Raw genomic sequence first — 23080 nt, forward strand, 5'->3', positions numbered from 1 at the left:
AGTAGAGGCAGTGGAGTACATGTTGCATTAGGGTCACATACAACCAACAAAGCCAATTATGAAGAGACGGTATAGCTTTAGGTATAAAATCTAGGACTCTGAGAAGAGATATATTTGTATTAACATTTAAGTCCTTCCATTTATTTCCTGAGCAACATTCATCTTAAGATAAGTTCCTCAAACTTTGTTTTATTCATCACCAAAACAAAGGCGGTCTTGGACCTGCCTCAAAAGATTGGAAGCTAAATGAGATATTGTATAACAAACAATGAGCATAACATTAGTGCTCAGAACAATACTGATGAATGTTGACTATAATGTTATTAAGATATTTCTCTATCACCTGCCACAAACAATAACCTAACAAGCCTGCTGAAAGGATACTCAAACTCATCAATAACTGGCAAATTTTGTTCCATAAAGTATCTTATTCTTTAAGGACACAGTATCACTCCCTAGAATCTTCAGCATCCATGACCCTCAAGAGATGAGCAATTTAGCTGAAAGTCCTAGCTCAAGGAAGACTGAAAAATATTAGAGCTATATGAGGAGTTGGAAGGAAAATACAAAATGAACGTTTTGGGTAGATGTTCTGAGAATTCTCTAAAGCAACCAACTTAACCATAGGTCAATTAATTATTTACAAATTATCAGAGAGTACATTTTCTATTTTTCCACTTTGGTAATAACAGTGATGGTTGACAGATGATATTTATTAAATATTTACTGTGACCAGGCATTATGCACTGTACTATATGAATAAGCTCTTATAATCTTTTTAAGAACTCAATGCAGTAAGTGGGCCTTTTCTTCTCATTCCATATAAGAAAATCCTAGTCTCTGCAACAATTGCCAATTACTACTTGCTATAAAAATGACCCTTGCCTGAGCACTACTAGCTTAAAGAAATCAAACTCATTCTGCAAATATTTTTGAGTGCAAATATACTTTTAATGTATGAGATAACTTGTACATTAGAGTAACAATCTTTAAATGTAATTTAAAAGGTATAATTGGGTAATATAGTTAGATTTATTATTTAAAGTTGAAATTTTATTAAAATTCAATACTAAAACATCCACTAAGACTTACAGTATGTATAAATTTTAAGTTTCATTGATTGGAATTATAAAATACGCTTAGCATTTGAGAATATTTTGTTACCAGAAACTGAAATGATCAGGAGAAAATAAGTTCATGGATACAGTGTAATTAAGTATATAATTTATTATGGTTATAATCTAAGTGAGAGTAAATATTATTTATAGTATTTCTAAAGAGAATTGTTAAAATTTCATTCCTTAAATGACTTGTAAATCAGTACCAGAATTCACAAGCTGAATTTAAAGCACAGATATAGTTCATCTTTTTTCACCATTCTGTGTTAGCAATGGCCAGGAGCAGAAGTCATCATCCTGCATGGTCCAAGGAACACTAAGTTATGTCCATAAAGACTGAAAGACTATGTGGGATAGATGCCCTTAGATCTTACAGTAGCAAAAGATCACCCTCCCATCCACTCATCAGGTACACCTTCCTCAAACATTTCCTGCAGTAATAGTAAACAATCATCCCAAAAAGCATGTTTGTAGCTAGAGGGATTATAAACATAAATAAATTAATAGAGAAGTGATTTTATGAGGGAACCAGTCATCCCATAATAAAAAAGCACTGAATTTCAGTAGTTAGAGAAAGTTAATGACTCAACAGTTGAGATCTTACAAATACTTTACTCTCCTTTGTGCCATGTTACTTGGGATTGAACCCAAGGCCTTGCATTTGCTAGGCAAGGGCTCTGCCACTTGTGCCACAGCCCCAGTGCTTTAATCTCCTTTGAAATGTCTTTATTGTAGGCATCTCTTTCAAGTAGGCTTTTTGAAGTCAGCTGATCTGTGAGTACAATGTATGACTCTTTTTCCCTGCAGTGTTCCACTACCCTCTTGGTTTCACAGGTGTCATAGGTTTCTTTCCACATGCTGGTGTCCTAGGTGTGTTTTCTTTACCTGAGGCACCTCTCTCTATTCCAGTGTCAAAAATTGTCTACTTTCTTGTTGACCATGTGGATTTCTTGGAGGCAAGGGCTTAGCTCATGCTCACACAGAAATGACAGCCTGCTGTTTTGAACTTAAGGAACTGGGCTGTGCATACCCTGGGAGCCCATGATTATTAGGAACCCCTTCTTTCCTTTCTGCAACACAGTTGTTTAAATTCCAAAATCTTAAATGCAGAATCTGCTGTTTTGCATTGTTTCCAAACCAACAGTATTTATGGTGGGGTCTTAATTCAGCCACATAATATTTCTAACTAAAATACAGAGAACATATTATTTCCTACTATTGGCAAAGCCACTGAAAAAAGGAAAAGCAGAATAAGTAAAAGAAAATGTCCTTGTCTACAGCTCAGTTATCAAAAAACCTGGGTGACTGCAGGTCATATATGTAATTGACTAGGATGACATGAAGAAGCCGCCAGACCAGCTGTGGAGTTGTGCTGGTGCTAACCAGTGTGGATGAAAATGTGCCCTTGAATTTGGGGCCCAGGAGGACATTAATGATGTCACCACAAATATAAAAATCCTTCTGGTCTGATTTCATCCCAAGTGAATGTTCACATTGGACAATTCTTTTCTTTACTCATAAATCTGTGTTTCTCTGTTGTACAACACACAATAGCTGAAGACATTCTTTTCCTTTAATAAAAAAAGTCATCTCTAGTGTTTTCTGGTCAGCAGGTTTCATGAGGAAATGAAGAAAGTACAGTTTGACATCCCTAAGTATCTGTAACAAATCATATTGGGTCTGATTTTCAAGTCATATTCAGGCAACTATAAAACTTGTTTCTGGTTTGCTAACCATTTCGTGCCTCCCTTACACAATCATTGTACTCTTCTAGTACTTTGTAATGAGAATAATGTCTGTCTAATGTTTATAGAATTCTTAAATTCCAGGTCTTCATTTCATAGCTTAAAAAACTATGATATGGAGAGTTAATAACTTACTCAACATTTACATCTTTTAGAAGACAGACCTGGCTCAAGTGGTAGAGCGCCTGCCTAGAGGCTTTGAACACAAACCCTGGTGCCTAAAAAAAGAAAAGCAGAAGACAGACCTGGTATTTCCATTGAGCAATCTTGCCACACATCCTTATAATTGATATATGAATATTAATTAATCCCTCCCTCCTTCTTTCCCTTCCTTCTTTCCTTTCTTCCTTCCTTCCTTCCTTTTCATGGAGACTTCACTATTTGCCTAGGCTGGCCTTGAACTCCTGGGCTCAAGCAAGCATCTCAATTCAGCCTTCTGAGAAGTTGGGTGCAGGAATGTACTACCATACCCAGTTACTATGCCAGATAATTCTGATGCATGCTCAAGTTTGAGAACACTACTCTAAACCTGCGGATCTCAACTAGGGGCAATTTTGCCTCCAGGTGACATTTTGTGAAATCTGAAGACATTTTCATATACCAAAAGGATAATAGAGGATGCTACTGGCATCTTGTGGGTAGTTCCTGCTGACATTCTAGGATGCACAGGTCAGGACCCACAACACAGAATTTTGCTACATTTGAAAGAAACCCTCCTCTAAACTGAACTTCCAGTCTCTGACTGCCAGTTGGGGATGAGTGGGAAGAGTGGGAGTTCATTTCCAATTTCATAGCCTCATTCCAGGTTTGGGGAGACCAGAAGAGAATAGGTATGTGGGGAGGTGGGGGAGTTGGTGTACTGGGATTTGAACTCAGGCTTCATGCCTACTAGGGTGATGCTCTACCCCTTGAGCAATGCCTTTAGCCCATTTTGCTCTGGTTATTTTGGAGATAGAGTCTTACTTTTTGTCCAGACCAACCTGAGACTCAATCCTCCTATTTTATGCTTTCTGCTGTTGCTGGAATGACAGGTGTGTCACCATACTTAGCTTTGTTCACATTGAGAGGGAGTCTCCCAAACTTTTTTGCCTAGGCTGGTCTGGAATCATGATCCTCTCAATCTCAGCTTCCCAACTAGCTAGGATTAAGGCATGAGCACCCATGCTCATCTGAGAAGATGTTTTTAATGGGGTGGTAACCTTCATTCCAGAGCTGTCTATGCTGCCCAGTGCTAGTGGTGAGTGGTATTTCTCTTGAAGTAGCAGGACAGGAGACCACCCCAGAAATCCCACCTAACCTAAAAGAATAGCTCCCTGTTATTCCCACCAACGATAGACTCCCTCATGAGACAATCATCTGAACTTCATAAAGTTCAAGTGTCCTGAATGTGGCAAGGTCAAATGGGATGGCAGGTGTCCTTGCAGTCCTTCTTGCCCCCTCAATAAAGGTCCATGTGTCTGGGGCATCCCATCTTATACTTACCCTGTACTCTCCCAATCATGAATTGCTTAGCTTACACTTGTACAATCAAGTGTAAAAACTCCTCATCACTTAAGAGTTTCAGGCATTTAGAAGTCAAATTTTTAGAAGCAACATCAGATCATTTTCCCTGGAGTGGAAGCTGGGAGAGGACTGACTAATAGGTACTTTTTAATAACATTTTTTGCAGTGCTGGCATTTGAACTCACTCTTGCTAGGCAGGCACACTACTACTTGAGCCACTCTACTACCAAGGACTGGGTAATATAATAACTTAGTTTTTTCTTAATAACTATTCTTGCTATGTCATGTATATTGTTTTACCTCATATCCCAAGTAATTTGTGTGTAATTTAACATACCCATAAAGCAGCTAGAAAGGAGAAGCTACTCCCTAAACATCTAATGAGGAATGCTTACTTGCTGATTACTGGAGAAAAGGCCATACGGAGGGAGAGGAATAAGTCATAATGGCCATAAAATATTATTTCCCCATCATCACTAACATTATCAGGGATATCCATAACCATGCACTAGGAGCTCCACAAGAAGCAATTTAGAACATTATGTAGTCAATGAAGGAATATCACAGATATCCTGGAACTGTAAGGAGCTAAATTACATGCGTTCAATGCAGGAGGACCCAGGCCTGCTTCAAGCTGAGAAACCTAAGGGAATTCCAAGGGCAATCTGAACACAGGATCTATGGTGGTTCTGTTGACCATTCATACTGCTTCCAAAGAATCCACACAGCACCCACTCCTTTGCTGCTGATTACAATTTATTCTTCATTTTTGTCAACTCTCCAGTTATTACATGCTCAGGCCCACCCAATGCTGTTGTGATCAGACCAGTTTACAGAGGCACACACTTCCACTGGTTCCAACTACAGGGCATGAGGATATGGTTCAGAGTATAACTCATTTTTTGCATTGCTATGTTGTTCTTGTTTACATGAGAATATGAAGGAAAACCAAGTTTGTCCATAAGCTGGCCCTGTAAGTAAATAGCATAGGTTACAAGGCCCTGGGCCCGGTACTCAGGCATGGTGCCTCCCATTCGCATCTCTCCAGTGTGATCCATTAGCGTCCAGGATGCAAGGTTCCCCTCAGGTCCAAGGACACAGGAACTTGGAAAAGTCTCTATACAGCGCTTAATGAATTTCTGGCTCCTTTCATTGCCACCAAAAAGCCATAATTTGTCTACCAAGGCAGCATGGGTAACATCCACAGATGAAAATTTAAACATGTCTTCATTGCTAGGGAGGGTCCAAAAAGAAAGAAAAGTTCATGAGTATAAGGATACATTCTTGTTCTCACCTCGATTATCTTGAACAATAGAGAAAACAGAAAACTCAAAGTGCTGGAATGTGGATGAGCTTATGAAGATAAAATGACAGAAAGAAGGGCAGTATGGTTGGAGGAAGTGAGAAAGAACAGAAAAGGTCAAATTGGTAGACAGAAGACTAATTTATCCCTGGTATCCCTGGTGAGAAGGGAGAGGGTGGAGGCTTTTAAGCAGAGCAGAATGTGGTCCGAGTTATACTTTTATAAAAAGATTATTCTGACTGCTTATTCTGATTGTAATAAAGCTGAATGAAAGTAGGGAGAGACATTGGGAGGCTACAGTGGAGAGATATGAGTGGTGTAGAGTGGCTTTTATCAAACTCACATGGCCTTGGGCTTGCCACCAGTTGGTGATAAATTTGCTGTATCCAGCAGGTTAGGAACCAGTTTCTTGACTGAGTCAGATGTCATAAAGAGAAGATTTTCTGAGCGTTCAACTTTGCAAGATTTAATGGTTGTGAGATTTTGTATTGCTTCATTCAGACTGGACTGTGAACCTAGATAGGTTTATAAGACAACTCATAGTGAATTTATAAGGAGACATGTAATGGTTTAAATACATTCTAGAGAGGAGCTCTCCAGTGGAGTAGGAAGTGTTAGGCTTAAAGTGAGAAAAGTTCATTCTGGACTTGGTGCTGCCATTGTGTGAATGGTCACATAGTACATGAATATATGCAGAAGCGATCAGTAGAGAAACTGCCTGCAAAGCACAACCCAAATATCTGATTCCCTTAATCATGGGGTTTGTTATGTAGCAGGTATTTATTGACACATCCCAGTATTTAACTAATCTATTCCTATTCACAGTGCCGTTTAATCTTTTCAGTGTCTCTTGTTTAGGTACTGTTATCTCTTTTATATCTGAAAATCATCATTTCAGGGAGGGAAAGTCATTTTGACAGGATCGGATCACACAGCAAGTATCAGGCAGATGCTATTTTAGGGAGTATGATGCTAGAGGACATGCTTATAACCACCACGTTGTCCTTGGTGGCTCTATGACACAATGAACTATCGTTCTTATTTCAGGAAGAAGCCAGAAGTGAAGGTTTCTTGTGGCACCCAATCACCCCAATGTTTCTGGGCATAGCTGTAAAATATACCATAAATTCTTGGTAACAGGAATAATGTTTTTCTATATGAAATCACTTCTTTGCAAGTATAGATGTAGCTGAGTCAAACTGAGGGAAGGCTGAGGATCTAGAACTTGGAGAAAGGAGGAATGAGTCATGTGGGGAGCTTTTCAGGACACAAAAGTGAGCCAGCACACATCTCATTCATCAAACTTACTTTGAATCTGCAAGTGCTGTTTCCAGTTGATGACTTCTGGAGAGTCAAGCAATTTCTGACAGTTTTGAGGGTCCTTGGAGTAGATGAGGTAAGTATTGGTGTAGTTATCAAGGTCATCTGTCATATCCTGTTATCATTGAGAAATAAGGGATAAAATACATTCCTCATAGATATGATTATAATGCAGCTCTATTATACTGTGACATGTTTCAGTAACAAAATATTAGTATTCTTATTGATGCAATATAATTATTTCTGAATTAAATAATGAAATCAAGATTAGAGATTCAAATATTCAAATCATGGTGAAGAAGACCAGAAGAATATCAGACTCTAACTCACATACTGCAATAATATTTCAAATCATAGACACACTCATTTAGATCATATTCTTCTATATCTCAATCAACCTCAACACACAGAAAAGAAAAGCAGCTGAGGAAGGAAAGCTTCTGCCATGAGAGTGAATTTTACTACAATTCAAATACTTTCAGAACATACAAACTATAAGCATGACAGTAATAAATTTGATATATAATCCTGGATTAAAATCTCCAATGACATGTAAGAAAACCAATTAGAAATGCTTTCTTTAAGCCAAAGGCTGCATTTTCTCTCTCATATGTGGAATGTAGACTCAATACAAATACAAACAATATTTTGAAAAACAGATTACGTTAAGGTGAGGTCACATATGAGAGAGGGAGAGTAAAAGAAGGAAGTAAGGTGAATATGTTTGGTGTACTTCCTATACAGGAACAAAGAATTTTTAAACCTGTTGAAATCACACAAAAAGTGGTCTAAGGTAGAAAGGAGAGAAGTAGAGGAGATGAACCAATTCAGGTTATAATGCATTTATACATGGAGATCGTCATAGTGAAACACCCTGTATAGCTGTCTTAAACAAACAAAAATGTCATTTTTTTCTCAAAGGCAGAGAACAGGAAGGCAACAGGTCCCATCTTGGGAACTGGTACCAGTGGGAGGGGGAAGGATATAAGGAAAGGGTATAGTAGGATAGATATGATGTAAATACTGTGCACACATGTATGTAAATCTGTTCCAGGTATGGGGAGAGGGGCATTAAAGGAGAATGACGAAGGGAGTAAGTTCAGCTATGATATATTGTAAAAATTTTTGTAAATGTCACAATGTACCCCCAGCCCAATATTAAAAAATTAATTTTACAAAAATGTAAAAACAGAAATGTTTTTTAAAAGACACTAAAGTTAACTTAATTATAGCTTACAAAAATTAAATCATATATTCAGAAAGATCCCCTCATGTTATTAAACAACTGATAAAATTATTTTGAAAACGGAAGCAGAAAAAATATTGCCACTAGAATAGAATTAGAAAACTCTAAAAAATAGTTGGAAAATGCTGCACAAAAAATATACTCTCAAGTCAGTAATGAAAATACTGATGTATTTTGTGGCTTAAGATCACATATGAAAGATAAATTATTTTATTTAAATTTGGGTTTTAGCATTAATGTAAATTCTTTCACTTTATGTATAATTTAATAATGCTTAAATACTTTGTTTCATATTAAAAGTATAATACCATGTTTGTTTTATGTTCTATTTCTATTTTGTATCTTCTTTTCAAAATTACAATTGATTTTTAAATTATAGACAAAATTGTATATATTTATGATGTCTAATGTGTTCAGAAGTACAGTTGTGCATTGCTTAACTATAGGGATGTATTTTGGAAAATGACTTAAGTGGTTTTGCTATGCTAACATCACAGATTGTGTTTAGCAAACCTAAATGGCTACAATGCCACTAGTTGATCTATTCTGATAGGACCACTGCTGTCTATGCAGCCCATTGTCGACTGAAAACTCACTAGGCAACTCATGACTGACTACACATATACACTGTGGGATGAATAAGTCTAGCTAATCAACTTATTATTTTTTTTTTCATTTTTCTTTTATTATTCATATGTGCATACAAGGATTGGTTCATTTCTCCCCCCTGCCCCCACCCCCTCCCTTACCACCCACTCCACCCCCTCCCGCTCCCCCCCTCAATACCCAGCAGATAATCAACTTATGCATTACCTCACAGTCATGAATTTTATGGCATTTTGTGAGGATAAAATAGTTATTAACCATAGTCATCATGCTACATTATAATCATCTTGATCATATTTTGTTCTAATTGCAATTTTGTATCCTTTGACCAGTATTACTTCAACCCTCCACACCCACTCCAACCCTTGGCAACTGCCATCTACTGTCTACGTCTATGAGATCAACATATTTTAATTTCACATATGAGTGAAATTTGTTTTTCTGTGCTATTTTGATAGCGATTGCATTAAATCAGTAAATCACTTTGGGTAGCATGTACATGTTAACATTATTAATTATTCCAATCCATGAACATGCAAAATCTTTCCATATATTTTTGTCTGCATTAATTTGTCTAATCACTCTGTTACAGGTTTGTCCTTTGTTAAATGTGCTTCTAAATATTTTTGTAGTGTTGTAAGTTGTTTTATTGATTTCATTTTCAGACAACTTGCTGTTATATTTTCAAATAAATTAACTTTGAGTTCACAAATTATTTCTCCAACTGATCATTTCTGATGTTGGTACTCTCTATTGAATTTTTTGTTTATTTTTGTTTTTTGACCCAGGGTTTCACTATGTGGTCCAGATTGGTCTTGAACTCACAATATTCCTGTGTCAGCCTCCTAAGAGCTGGGATTGCAGGAATGTACCACAAAGCCTGGTCTGCATTTTTTCATCTCATTAATTTAATATTTTAGTTTCAGAATTTGTTTAATTTTTTATTATTTCAATCTCAGTTAAATTTTTTGTCCTGGTCACAACTGGACTCACCTAGAGAGCGCAGAAACCACACATCTGCTGTGGGCCATGTCTGCCTGTTTCTGAGGGTGGTCCAGATCCCAGAGTCATTGAGATTAGAGAAGCCAGTTTAACAGTGGTATGGCTAAGAGACCAAGTCCACCTCTTAGGCCTGAAGTCTAGGGCTGCAAGGTGTCACCTGGCACCAAGGCAAGTCTACAAGCTCACTCCTATGGGTACCATTCTGGAGTTTGAAATGTACCTGATGCTGTTTTTATGTTGGGTGAGAAGTGGAGTATAGGGATTAGGGTGTGGTGGGCCAGGTTGGGATCCAAGGCAAAGATCTGTTTTACCTTCCTTTTTTTCCCCCAAGTAGACGATGTGTCCTTCCACACTTTGCTGCATGAGACCAGAGATGGAGTGTTCTTCCTTCCTTCTTCCATGTGACCTTTTCTTATTATAATGCTACAACCACATACTTCAATTTCTCATCGATGTTATCTCTTGTGAAGGTAATTTTGTGCACAGTTATTCAAATTGGTGTTTCTATGCAGAGATGACTGCTAGAGATACCTGTTCTACTGTCTTGCTCTACCTCTCCCTCTATTTTTGATGTTTTAAAATAAGGTTATAATTTTTTTGGTGTACTGGAGTTTGAATTAAGGACTTCATGCTTGTTACACAGGTGCTCTTCCACTCAAGTCATGCCTTCAGTCCTTTTTGCTCTGGTTATTTTGGATATAGGATCTCACTTTGACCACGTTGACCTGGACCGCGATCCTCCAATTTTAGCTTCCCACTTAGCTGGAATGACAGACCCACTACTCCAGTCCACCTTCTGGTTTTTTTTTCCTATTACAATGGGGTCTCACAAACTTTTAAAATTTTTATTTATTTATTTTTTTTTTGCACAGGCTGAACTGGGACAGCAATCCTCCCAATCTCAGCCTCCCATGTTGCTTAGGATTGCAGGTATATGCCACTGCACCCAGCTATTGGTTGAAATGGGGTTTTGCAAACTATTTGTGTGGGCTGACATCAAACAGCAATCATCCTGATCTCAGTCTCCCAATTAGTGAGGATTATAGGTGTGTACCACTAGCTCCCAACGAGGTTATGAATTTTTATCTTTCAAATTTATTAACTACTTAATATCATCAATTTAAACTCTTCTTAGTTGCGTATAGAAATTCTAGCACTATAATTTAGCTCTTTGTGGTCACCCTCACTCATTGTTCTGTATCTCACTTTTATATTTTGCCTTTTCCAGTTAGAATATAACATTCCCTTGTCAGCCTAACAAAAATATATTCACTTAAAAATAAAGTTTAGGTGCAATCTTCCCTAAGAAATGTCTCTAACTTTATCTTGAAACCTCCACTTCTCATCTCCCTAATTTAATACACCTTTGCATGAGCAATTTCTGTACCTTGTACATATTCTGTTCCTTCATACACAAAGTTGTGCTTTACCTGTTTATCTTTCTTTTCCACCAGGATGGTATCTTATTAAGAAAAGGGACTCATTTGTATCATTGTGATTCACTTCTGAATCCATAGGTTCTACCATACTATCAGGCATATGATTAGCACACACACAGCAAATATGAACACAGAAACATATTTGTTCCACAACTGGCATCTTACCTGCTCCTGAGGGCGGATAACAACTGTATTAAAATCAGGCCACTTGTCTACTAGGGCCTTTAGCTTGAATGGATTTCCATGGTTAATGTGATAGACAGTACCATAAACCTGCAGGACTCCAAGAAAAGTGAGAAGGTCAGTTTATTAGGAAGGAATGGCAAGGTACCTTGTTTGATCAGATTATTTCTAAAAACTGACATTTTGTGATGGAAGAAAGCCAACCAGAGAACCCATGTTAAACAATCTCCATGTACTATTTTTAAGCCTCAGTTGATGACAGCTTTCTCTCTCCATCAAATGTGAGTCATAATGCACATAATAATATGCAAATAAAATTAATGATTTAGAAGCCCCATCCTTTATTTTAGGATTTAATATCTTTTTGAATCTTTTCTATACTTTCTTCTATGCATACATAGAGTATAATTTTTATAAAAATAAAATTACTAATACTTGTTATTTCCCCCCACCAAATATATAATATTCACAAACATAAAAATTAATATTTAATTATTTTCTAATGGCTGAGTAGGATTCATGCTTCATTTATTCACATGACAATTAATGGCATTTCACCTGTTTCCAACTTTTCACTTTGACAAATAATTCTTCCTAGAACATGCTCAAGCACAGGAATCTTTGCATGGGTATCTAATGCTTTCTTAGACAATGCAGAAGAGTCATTTCTGATCCAAAGATCATGTACAGGCTTAAATCTCTTTAACAAATATTTCCACATTATCCTGTGGAGTCAGTAAACTCCCACCAACCAACAAAGGCTATATTCTAGTACTCAAGAGAATGGACTTTGGGGTCTCATAACATGGAACCTGTCTTGGATTTCCACCCATGCTGTGATGGACAGGCTATTGGGAGAGAGGAGTAAAAGAGAAGGAAGAAGGTGAGGAATGCAGTAGTGGATACCAGCATCAACCTTGTGAGAACTGTAAACATGAAGACTCAGTAGATAACAGCATGGTAATATGTCAATGACCAAAGATCAAAGAGATGGTGTACACCTTAATGGCTTCCATCATGAATAAACAATGATTAAAGACTACATTAGTATTCTTCCCTGTTGGTACTCCTCACCCCACATGAAATATCGGTGTTAGAGCAAGGAGAAAGAGAAAATACACAGTATCTCTAAGTTACTTAAATCCATGTAACTAATTAATTAAACCCCCTTTTTCTAATGAACTCAAAATATAGTGAGCAGAACATAATGAGGCAGATACAATAATTTGAATCAATTGGAACTGACACCTGCAATACAATACATGTAAATATCTGATACTTAGAAGAATGGATAGACATATTCTTAAATGCCCCTCAAGTAAATGTTGAGTAATAGGGTGTTCTAGGTTCTAACTCCATTTAAATGCTGGCATACAAACATTCTAGAGTCCCACTAGGAGAAAATGAGGAATTCTGAGGGGCCAAGACAGCCACTTTCTCTCACCACATAGATGCTCCAGAGAAGACTATTGGGAAAACCCAAATATTTTCTCAAAATGTTTGGATCCCAATGAACACAAGAAATGGAAATTTTAATTTAAAATATTCTCTGTTGCAGGGGATTGAAGAAAAACTTTCAACCTGGAGAATTTTTTAAAATAGTCAGCATAAAAATATCCCAGGCTATAGTCCATCAAGGTATAACTGATGTAATCTCCAAGAAAAGTTTGCTGTCTCTCTGGGAGATTGCCTAGGTCTTAAGGATTTTCAGGTGGAGACATTTACATAATTGGGCAGTATGGATTTATATTAGTTGGTTCTACCCCACTAGTTTTAGAAATCATTTTGTTTTCAGATTAACTAAATAACAGGGCCAGTCTATTTCTAATAAATGAAAGATAATTTATACAAATAAAAGAAAGCTAATATTTTTCTCCTTTACAAGAAGGGAAAAACAACTCTGTTAGAGAATGAGAAAGTTAGATGCATTCATCTTATTTAAAATGCATGGATTTTATAGGAAATCAATAGAAATCTAGAAATAATTCCCTTAAATTCATATATACACACATACATACATACACACACACTCACACACACACACACATGGAGTTATAGTTAGAGGTTCCACTAGAGTAAGCCATACCTCTTTTATTGTTGATAAAAAAATAAAAGCAGGAATATGAATCTAACATTAGAGTTGTTCTTAAACAATTCTGGATGTAAGCATTTATATCTGTATGTTTCATTCAATTCTAAGATCTAATCAATTGTAATAGGTTATGGAAGATACTAGGAGCCAGTCCCAAAATAGCTTGATTTGCATTAAGTACAAAATAATTGGGAAATTTAAGTAAAAATAAGAGTTGACATTACTAATTTCAAAAAGACTCCACATGGTTAACCTCTCACTGTCAATTGTTCTTTTACAGAGAACAAATTAAACATTAATATATAATCTCAGCTAATATTGGTGGAAAACTCTGGGCAAATTTCAAGTACTATTATGGAATGTTCCTTGAAAAGGAATAAGGGAATAATTTTTTAGTCACCACAGAGCAAAAGACAGTGTTCAGACTCATGTACACTCGTGTTCATATCATTACTCTGCAACTTATTATTGCTGGGATGTTGGGTCAAAACTGAGCCTTCACTTTTTGCATCAACAACATGGACCTAAGTGCAAATATTTTGGAGAGAGATAGTGCAAATTAAATGGGAGAAGATATGAAATAGTGCTTACCACAAAATAAATACAGAATAAATGTTAGTCTCGTCTTTTTTCCAGGGAGTTTCCCTTTGCTTCCCCTGGTATTTTCTGTGTTACCTTTAAGGATTCAGGAAGGCTCTTGATCAAGGATTTCTCCAGCATCTGCAACATCTGTGCACCTTGCAATGGGAACATCGTGGACGACACTATAGTCTAAAGGGATAACCAAAGAACATTTGCGAATGAGAAGAGGTACGAAAGTAGCAAGTTCTGTATTAATGGGCAAGTCTCTCTTCAGCATCTCTTCTCTAATGTCCTCACCACCTCTAAGGAAAGATGTGACTGGTAGAAAACACAAGGATCTCTTTCTGAATTTCTCAGTTCCCTTTCTTACCCTTGGATGAGTTATAGCCATTAATTTCAGTTTAGCAAATACATTGTAAATTATATACATCTTTTGAATTTTAGTTGCTGTCAGAGATTCTCCTGGCTCATCCAGTGACAAGCTGTATAAATTTGGGAAAGTTGCTTAGCTGCTTTTTGTCAGTTTTCTCAAAGGTATATGGGATAGTAGCATGATCTAACTCATAGAAATCTGAAGAGGATTAGCTAAGTGAATAGTATGCAATGTCCTTAGTAGAATGTTGGCCAGACAGAAAGCACTGGGCGTATTTATTTTATGACTTCTATTACTCTTCTCTTTCTTCCTATTTGAATCAAAGTGTTAAGTATTTCATGATGTTTTGATGCAAAAATTCTTTTCTTGCAGTGCTGAAGATTGAACCCAAGACTTCATGTACTTCACCACTTGAGCTATGCCCTCAGACATTTTGTTTTTTATTTTGTCTTTGAGGTAGGATCTCATTAACTTTGCCTAGACTGGCCTCAAACTCATGAACTTCTAACATCCATCTTCCAAGTAGCTAGGATTAAAGGCATGTGGTTCATACCACCATGCCCAGCTGAGGCAACTATATTTTTTTATTCATCTGTGCATACAAGGCTTGGGTCATTTCTCCCCCCTGCCCCCACCCCCTCCCTTACCACCCACTCCTCCCCCTCCCTCTCCCCCCTACCCCCTCAATACACAGCAGAAACTATTTTGCCCTTATTTCTAATTTTGTTGTAGAGAGAGTATAAGCCATAATAGGAAGGAATAAGGGTTTTTGCTGGTTGAGATAAGGATAGCTATACAGTGAGTTGACTCACATTAATTTCTTGTGCGTGTGTGTTACCTCCTAGGTTAATTCTTTTTGATCTCACCTTTTCTCTAGTTCCTGGTCCCCTTTTCCTATTGGCCTTAGTTGCTTTTAAGGTATCTGCTTTAGTTTCTCTGCGTTAAGGGCAACAAATGCTAACTCATTTTTTAGGTGTCTTACCTATTCTCACCCCTCCATTGTGTGCTAAAGCTTTTGTTATGTGCTCAAAGTCCAATCCCCTTGTTATGTTTGCCCTTGATCTAATGTCCACATATGAGGGAGAACATACGACTTTTGGTCTTTTGGGCCAGGCTAACCTCACTCAGAATGATGTTCTCCAATTCCATCCATTTACCAGTGAATAATAACATTTCGTTCTTCTTCATGGCTGCATAAAATTCCATTGTGTATAGATACCACATTTTCTTAATCCATTCGTCAGTGGTGGGGCATCTTGGCTGTTTCCATAACTTGGCTATTGTGAATAGTGCCGCAATAAACATGGGTGTACAGGTGCCTCTGGAGTAACCTGTGTCACAGTCTTTTGGGTATATCCCCAAGAGTGGTATTGCTGGATCAAATGGTAGATAAATGTCTAGCTTTTTAAGTAGCCTCCAAATTTTTTTCCAGAGTGGTTGTACTAGTTTACACTCCTACCAACAGTATAAGAGGATTCCTTTTTCCCCCCATCCTCACCAACACCTGTTGGTGGTGGTGTTGTTAATGATGGCTAGTCTAACTGGGGTGAGTGGAATCTTAGTGTGGTTTTAATTTGCATTTCCTTTATTGCTAGAGATAGTGAGCATTTTTTCATGTGTTTTTTGGCCATTTGAATTTCTTCTTTTGAGAAAGTTCTGTTTAGTTCACTTGCCCATTTCTTTATTGGCTCATTAGTTTTGGGAGAATTTAGTTTTTTAAGTTCCCTATATATTCTGGTTATCAGTCCTTTGTCTGATGTGTAGCTGGCAAATATTTTCTCCCACTCTGTGGGTGGTCTCTTCAGTTTAGAGACCATTTCTTCTGATGAACAGAAGCTTTTTAGTTTTATGAGGTCCCATTTATCTATGCTATCTCTTAGTTGCTGTGCTGCTGGGGTTTCGTTGAGAAAGTTCTTACCTATACCTACTAACTCCAGAGTATTTCCTACTCTTTCCTGTATCAACTTTAGAGTTTGTGGTCTGATATTAAGATCCTTGATCCATTTTGAGTTAATATTGGTACAGGGTGATATACATGGATCTAGTTTCAGTTTTTTGCAGACTGCTAACCAGTTTTCCCAGCAGTTTTTGTTGAAGAGGCTGATATTTCTCCATGGTATATTTTTAGCTCCTTTGTCAAAGACAAGTTGGTTATAGTTGTGTGGCTTCATATCTGGGTCCTCTATTCTGTTCCACTAGTCTTCATGTCTGTTTTTGGCCAGTACCATGCTGTTTTTATTGTTATTGCTTTGTAATATAGTTTGAAGTCAGGTATTGTGATACCTCCTGCATTGTTCTTTTGACTGACTATTGCCTTGGCTATTTGTGGCTTCCTGTGTTTCCTTATAAAGTTCACAGCAGATTTTTTGATCTCTTTAATAAATGTCATTGGAATTTTGATGGGAATTGCATTAAACATGTAGATTACTTTTGGGAGTATCAACATTTTTACTATGTTGATTCTACCAATCCATGAGCATGGGAGATCTCTCCACTTTCTATAGTCTTCCTCAATCTCTTTCTTGAGAAGTGTACAGTTTTCCTTGTAGAGGTCTTTCACATCTTTTGTTAGGTTTACACCTGAGTATTTGATTTTTTTTGAGGCTATTGTAAATGGAATTGTTTTCATACATTCTTTTTCCGTTTGCTCATTGTTAGTGTATAGAAATGCTAATGATTTTTCTATGTTGATTTTATATCCTGCTACCTTGCTATAGCTATTGATGATGTCTAGAAGCTTCTGAGTAGAGTTTTTTGGGTCTTTAAGGTATAGGATCATGTCGTCTGCAAATAGGGATATTTTGACAGTTTCTTTACCTATTTGTGTTCCTTTTATTCCTTCTTCTTGCCTAATTGCTCTGGCTAGGAATTCCAGTACTATGTTGAATAGGAGTGGAGATAGTGGGCATCCTTATCTGGTTCCTGATTTTAGAGGGAATGGTTTCAGTTTTTCTCCATTAAGTACAATGCTGGCTGTAGGTTTGTCATATATAGCTTTTATAATGTTGAGATACTTTCCTTCTATTCCTAGTTTTCTTAGAGCTTTTATCATGAAATGGTGTTGGATCTTATCAAAGTCTTTTTCTACATCTATTGAGATGATCAAGTGGTTTTTATCTTTGCTTTTATTAATGTGGTTTATTACGTTTATTGATTTTCATATGTTGTACCACCCCTGCATTTTTGGGATGAAGCCTACTTGGTCATGGTGAATAATCTTTTTGATGTGTTGTTGAATTCGGTTTGCCATTATTTTGTTGAGGATTTTTGCGTCAGTGCTCATTAAGGAGATTGGCCTATAGTTCTCCTTTTTGGAGGTGTCTTTGCCTGGTTTTGGGATAAGTGTAATACTGGCTTCATAAAATGTGTTTGGCAGTTTTCCTTCCCTTTCTATTTTGTGGGACAGTTTAAGGAGGGTTGGTATCAGTTCTTCTTTAAAGGTCTGATAGAATTCAGCAGAGAATCCATCAGGTCCTGGACTTTTCTTTTTGGGGAGACTCTTGATTGCTGCTTCAATTTCATTTTGTGTTATAGATCTATTCAGGTGATTAATTTCCTCTTGGTTCAGTTTTGAATGGTCATATGTATCTAGAAATCTGTCCATTTCTTTAAGATTTTCAAATTTATTTGAATATAGGTTCTCAAAGTAGTCTCTGATGATTTCCTGGGCTTCCATGGTGTTTGTTGTTATCTCCCCTTTTGCATTCCTGATTCTACTAATTTGGGTTTTTTCTCTCCTCATTTTAGTCAAGTTTGCCAGGGGTCTATCGATGTTGTTTATTTTTTCAAAGAACTAACTTTTTGTTTCATTAATACTTTGTATGGTTTTTTTGGTTTCTATTTAGTTGATTTCAGCTCTTATTTTTATTATTTCTCTCCTTCTATTTGTTTTGGGACTTGCTTGTTTTTGTTCTTCTAGGAGTTTGAGATGTATCATTAAGTTATTGATTTGGGATCTTTCAGTCTTTTCAATATATGCACTCATGGCTATAAACTTTCCTCTCAGGACTGCCTTAGCTGTGTCCCATAGGTTACTCTCTACTGTCTTGCTTTTTCTTTTCCTGTGGTTTGGTGCTGCTTGTCTTTTCATGGTTAAGTTGGGTTTCACTTTCTGTGTGCAGAATCCCTTGATGGGCTGGGATGTAGCTCGGTGGTACAGCGCTTGCCTAGCATGCATGAGGCCCTGGGTTCGATCCCAGCACCAAAAAAGAAAAGACAAAAAAAAAAAAAAACCTCTCCCCAGAATCCCTTGATGAGGCAACTATTTTTAATGTAGGGCATTTTGACATGTTATTTATGTCATGGTCTGAATGGAAACAATTATCTTTCATAAAACTATTATTACCAAATTATATTCAAAGCTGCTAATTTCATCCTATCACTGAGACTCACACCATTTTTGAGCCTGAGTTAATCTCTAAGCCTCACTGTTGGATCTGTGATACATATTGCAGGTAATATGAAAACAATACTTATATATATGAAACTCAGTGCATCATGTTGGACTTACCTAAACATCTTATAACTCCCCAACTGCATGAAAAAGAAGTCTGTGATCGTGTTCTGCTGTGCAACTGTGATGTATATAGTAAAGAAAGTAAGAGGTCACGGAGAAAGTATCCTGAGAGGACATGTGTTAAAGCTGGCCACATGTGAGATGTCAGATTCCAGGCCAGAACTGGGTAACCTTGTGATTTTTAAAATGCAGGGAGGAGAAATTTGCTTCTGCCCAACACAGGTTCATAGGACCTGGATTTACTATCCCACCTGAAATAATGACAATGTTGACATGTTCTTATATGGACTACTACAGGATATTATCTCTGAGAAAAGGAAAATGAAAAAGGAACTGAGGAAGTGGCTCAGTGGTATGGCATTTACTTAGCATGAGTGAGGCCCTGGGTTCCATCCTCAGCACTGATCATATCAGCTTATTGTTTGATGCCAGTTTCCAGACTGTACCTCAAAGATATGGAACTCCAAAAAAGCATTGTCTTTCAGAGTTGAGCATGCACAGATTGGAGTTTGGAGAGGACAAGAAGAGAGAGAGAGAGAGACCTAAAAATAATATAAAACAAAGATAAGCAGACCTAGAATAAAAAATATTTCTAAAGACCAAAATGGATCTTACAGAAATGAAAAATATAACATTTAAAATAAAAAATACGCAAAGTGTGATTGTTAGTGGATTAGACAGCAAAGAAAAAAAGATCAATGAAATTAAAGACACAGAATAAAGACACACGGTGTGGGGGGGCGTTCAGAAGATTTCTTATTATTAGGATGTGATTTTTCCCAAAAATGATCAAATCAGTCAAAACACCCTAGGTTTTGCTTGTAGAAAGTAACACACTGATTGAAAATTCTGCACAATTGGGAGGCTTCTGGAAGTTTTCTATAAAGCTATTGTGCTTAAGACAGAGTGATGTAAGGTCAGGAAGACAGATGAATGGAGTAGAACAGAAAGGCCAGAATAGTCTGGATATTTATGGCCAATTGATTTTCTACAAAGATGTCTAGAAAAATCAGTGAGGATAGAATGATACTCTTTTCAACAAATTGTGCTGACTTTTAGTGTTAAACAGTTCAGGTTACTTACTGGTAAACTCAAGAAGTTGTGCATGTCTTATTATAGATGTTAGGAGAAAGTTGTTGATGACCCTGCTTATTTGCCTCTCTGTCCCCACACCCAGATCATTTATCTAGAATAATTCTGTAGTCTACTTTGGGTCATTTATGAACTTGAGCAAGAAAAAAAAAGGAGCCCTTAAAACATAACATTTTTATAGAAAACCATCATCAAGAAAGGTCACTCACTCTGTGGCCCTGTTTGAGTAAAACAAAAACAATTAAACAAAAACCAATACCACTCCCTAATCACCTTTGAGAAGAGACAAAAACAAGAAGGCTGTCTTATCTGCAAAAGTGGCCAACACCTCTTCCCAGGTTATAGGTGACTATTACTTCATAACGTCTGGTTTTTTCTTCCTGCTCTGTGGATAAAAGTTATGCTGAGTCCCAACTGGATCCAAGCTGAGCCAAACCATCTTTCCTTGAATTCTTCCCTAAATTACTTACCTCAAGTCCTCCCTATATACTTCTCATGCTTCTCTCATTGGGGCACACTCAATTTTGTCAGAATACACTGTGTTCCAAGTGGTCAAAGCTTGGAAACTTTCACCAAACTTAATCATTGAACTCTGAGGCATCAGTTCCTACTGTTTACCTTGACTTCCCAGGTATGAATTACCTCTTTGTAGTATAACCCTTCAAGACCAGTGGTTACATCAGGAAGTTACATGAGTATAAGACGCAATATATAATTTTATGTGAAGCCTGTTTGCTGTCATATTGCCATGTTTCTTGAACAGTACAATGTGGAACCACCTTCTAAGAATGTACATCCAAGCTAACAACCAAGCAATATATAAGGTATATTGAAAACTACTAAAAGTGGGATTTTCCAGAAAAACTGACACACTCACTGTAGCTGGCAGCACTGAGCAACAGCTTTGTACTTGAACTTCAGAATCTTTGATCCTGACTCCAAAAGCAGAAATTAATCTAAAGAAAGCAATTTAAAAGAACAAAATAGGGCCACGTACATGTCTGTAATCACAGCTACAGAGGAGACCTTAGGTCAGAGGATCAGGGTCCAGTCCATGGCTTGCCTGGGTAAACACATAAGAACTATCTGAAAAATAACTAAAGTATAAAAGGGCTGTGTGTGTGGCTCAAGTGGTAGAGTGTCTGTCTAGTAAGTTTAAGGCCCTGAACTTAAACTCCAGAACTGCCAAAAAACGCAAAACAGCTCTGAATAGACTTTTATAAAGTCATACAAATACAAGCAAGTACTCAATAAAATCCCAACATCCAGAAATAGGGGAAGGTAACGTGAAACATGATCTAGCAGGATGATATAACTTTAAAGCATAAACATAATACACACAGACATAATACACAGAACATGTGAACATGTGGAAGAGTAGCAGAGTGAAATTAGAAAATGTAGGACATAAAAAAGTTGATAAATAACATACATAGTATGAGTATAACTTTAAAAGAGAACATAGATAAATAAAAATTATGTTGTGCTACTAGCATTATAGCTGAAAAAGTAAAATGATCTTTTTATATGACTTAGATAAACAATCTGCTCTATATTCTTATTATTTCCTTTATGACTTTAAGCTCAACAATTTTCTAACCAGTCATGCAAAGAAAAAACTGCCTATTTTTTAACATAAGTAGAAGGATGAAATATGGTAATGTTTACAGTGTCTCCACACACTAGACACTACATTCACCCACTTGCTTCCAGAAAGCCACTCAAATCTCTCCTTTATTTATTAGTTCATGGCAGAAACCTCTTAGAAGTTTACTGTGTAAACTGCCCTTTACAGAATAAGTCCAGACATTTTTGTCTTAAATAAAACTTACCTTTTTAACATCAGCATGTTTGCCTGCAAATTCTGAGCTTGAGTCAGTATAAACATTTTGATTTGATTTATTTGAGAGGAGAGAGATGCCATAAAGCAATGACTGTCTTATAAAAAAGATAAATGATACTACATATACTTAAGGTATACCATATGATCTTATGAGATACATATAGATAATAAAGCAAATTAATATTAACATACTGCTCATCCTGTCACAGAGTTACTGGAGTTTTCTTGGATTGTTTGTTTGGCTTTGTCTTGTTTTGGAAGGGAAGTAAGAATAGCTAAGATCTACTCACTTAACATGAATCCCATACACAATACAATTTCATTGCTTATAGCTCTCATATTGTACACTGGCCTTTACTTTTGTTCATCCTACGTATCTGTTACTTTGAAATAAGTCCTCACCTGCAAAGCTGTCTCCACACTTGTCTTTAGGATATCTCTGGGAAGAGACTTCTGGAGGATGGACTTCCCTTCCAACGCAGTCAGTTTCGGTGTATTTCCTCCAGAGTTCACTGAGCTGGTGCTTGTTATAAAGACCTTGCACTAAGCTGGCAGAAATTTCTGGATGTAAGTTCTAGTGAAAGCTGGCCAGCTCACATGTTGGGGGAGTAGGTTCTGCAAGGCTGGCAGCCTGCCACACGCCCTTGAGCTTCTCCTCTCACAACACCACATTGGTCTTTAATCTCCCCTCCCTCCCCAGCTTGCTTTACTGTATTGCTAAGCAAACCAAAGCTGTATGAAACAGTCAGGTCATGCACTCTGCGCTGTCCTCTCTCTCCCTTTCCTTTTCTTGAGTATCTGCAATAACAACAAGGCAGTGGGAAAAATACAAATGAAGTCTAATTCACAGGGTTCAATAGTTGATCTCTTTCCTTACACACCTGCTGAAGAGGAAATTACCTGCATCGTAACTGATGCCATTAGGATCCTCCTTTTATAGGTTCGGCTCTACCCTCTTATCCTGCCTGTTCTGAGGCTACACAGTTAAGCACCCAAACAGCAATTCAGTGTGTAGACGTCTTAATATCACTTTTATAGAGAAGAAGAAAACTGAGGTTCAGTGTGGTGGAATTAAAAAGGAGTTAAGTCCAGAGCCTTTCAGTTTTTTCTCTTTTAC

At 37.1% G+C, this 23080-nt stretch overlaps 1 protein-coding gene across 1 annotated transcript; it reads right to left on the reverse strand.

Moving 5' to 3' along the window:
• Window positions 1-5104: 5104 nt before the first annotated feature.
• On the reverse strand, window positions 5105-22526 carry Glyat (glycine-N-acyltransferase). Its single transcript, XM_020153783.2, has 6 exons — window positions 22366-22526; window positions 14233-14328; window positions 11448-11555; window positions 6978-7104; window positions 6013-6184; window positions 5105-5599 (listed from the first exon to the last, which is right to left on the reverse strand). The coding sequence occupies exons 2-6, from the start codon at window positions 14308-14310 to the stop codon at window positions 5197-5199; spliced, it is 888 nt and encodes a 295-aa protein (XP_020009372.1). The 5' UTR covers window positions 14311-14328; window positions 22366-22526; the 3' UTR covers window positions 5105-5196.
• Between the last annotated feature and the right edge of the window lie 554 nt (window positions 22527-23080).

The sequence above is a fragment of the Castor canadensis genome, chromosome 1 (assembly GCF_047511655.1).
Source record: "Castor canadensis chromosome 1, mCasCan1.hap1v2, whole genome shotgun sequence".
Taxonomy (NCBI): Eukaryota; Metazoa; Chordata; class Mammalia; order Rodentia; family Castoridae; genus Castor; species Castor canadensis.